Here is a 1,444-nt window from a genome sequence, read left to right on the forward strand (position 1 = left end):
GAATTCAAGAAGTTTTAGATTTGCGTGGTTTTTTTTGAGTTGCAAAATCCACTTGAACATGACGCTGCTTTTTTCGAAGTTTCTCAAGAACCGTTCGAGGTAGAGAATTCGTTTTGGCACCGTTGGATAGAGAATTGAATAGGGGTGGATCCGCCCTTGGTTAACGGGTTATACCTCATCGGTTAATGAGTTAGAATTCATTTGTTCAAGGTTTACGAGGCCCGTGACTGGAATTTTCACATCTAAAAAAGGGTTATTAACACTTTCTGAGTAACATTTTACTACTTTGTTCAACAACTAAAAAAAGTAATCTAGATTTTCTCCAGAGTCCAAAGAAAGTCGACGAGTTTTTTGTGTAACAGATTCAGTTGCCAGTATTTTACAGTAAAACGTTGGAAAAAACGCGGTTTTTCTGTTTAGAGACAGTGTTGTTTTGAAATATTGACCTAAAAGTGAAGAAACCTTAGTTTCCAAGAGTTTTCCAAATAAACGATTATAAACTTTCGCTTTTTCAGTCCGGGGAAATATTTTTGGAAAAAGTCCTCGAAACAATTATTAGGGTTTTGTCCATAATTCGAAGCTGGAAAAGTTGAAGACATTTTAAAAACATGATTCATAAATGGCCTTTAAAATAAATCTAAAAAACGCAAAAAAGTCATCAACATTTTCCCAGCAACGAGTTGCTGCGCCGGTGCGTTGGGTTGGGGCACCGGCACCATTTGCGCCAACTCCTAAAAAATCACTGAGTTACCCAGCCCTAGTTCAAACTGTGATCGCAACCCACTTAATTCTAGTGGCGATACACGATTTTCGAGCATGGCGTATCCAAGATGAACTCAGATTGGTGGAACTTTCGACTCCGATACCAAGGCATCGTGCCTCCGATTCCGCGCTCAGAAAGCCACTTTGATGCCGCTGCTAAACGGCACATTCCTGCAGACGTCCCTTACATCAAGTACTACGTTGCCTTACTTTTGGAGTTCCAAATATACAAATCAATGTGCGACGCGGCCAATCACAAGGGATCCCTGCACACCTGCGATGTGTACAGATCAAGGGAAGCCGGCCGAGTATTAAGGTTTTTCCGCGAACTTGTCGGTTTTTCATAGGCTAACGCACAGTTTTCAGTGATATTCTTCGCGTCGGCAAGGCGCGCCATTGGAAGGATGTTATAAAAATGTTGACGAAAGATAAGGGCGGAAAACTGTCCGCTGAGCCGCTGCTCGAATACTTCCAGCCGCTGTACATTTGGCTGCAAAGTGCGAATCGAGATGAGCCAGTCATCGGCTGGACCGCCAACAAGGACGATCTTGCCCTTTATCAGCCCTTAGTGGGACTGGCCACAACCTGTAAAGCTAGCCCGCTTCTATTCGCTTCTGTGATAGTATTTTTAGCCGGTAGAAACCTGCCTTAGAGTGCTCTTATAAATATAGCATAATTAACT

At 42.6% G+C, this 1,444-nt stretch overlaps 1 protein-coding gene across 1 annotated transcript in view; it reads left to right on the plus strand.

The window, feature by feature from the left end:
• The window catches only part of LOC109537454 (angiotensin-converting enzyme), a 6,584-nt gene extending 5,140 nt beyond the window's left edge, over nucleotides 1-1,444 (plus strand). Inside the window, exons 9-10 of the mRNA XM_048667664.1 lie at nucleotides 795-1,078; nucleotides 1,129-1,444. Coding sequence (XP_048523621.1) covers nucleotides 795-1,078; nucleotides 1,129-1,414 — 570 coding nt within the window. The 3' untranslated portion in view covers nucleotides 1,415-1,444. The remainder of the gene's footprint in view (nucleotides 1-794; nucleotides 1,079-1,128) is intronic.

Source organism: Dendroctonus ponderosae, unplaced genomic scaffold (genome assembly GCF_020466585.1).
Source record: "Dendroctonus ponderosae isolate FM_Combo_2020 unplaced genomic scaffold, Dpon_F_20191213v2 Dpon_F_20191213_6, whole genome shotgun sequence".
NCBI lineage: Eukaryota > Metazoa > Arthropoda > Insecta > Coleoptera > Curculionidae > Dendroctonus > Dendroctonus ponderosae.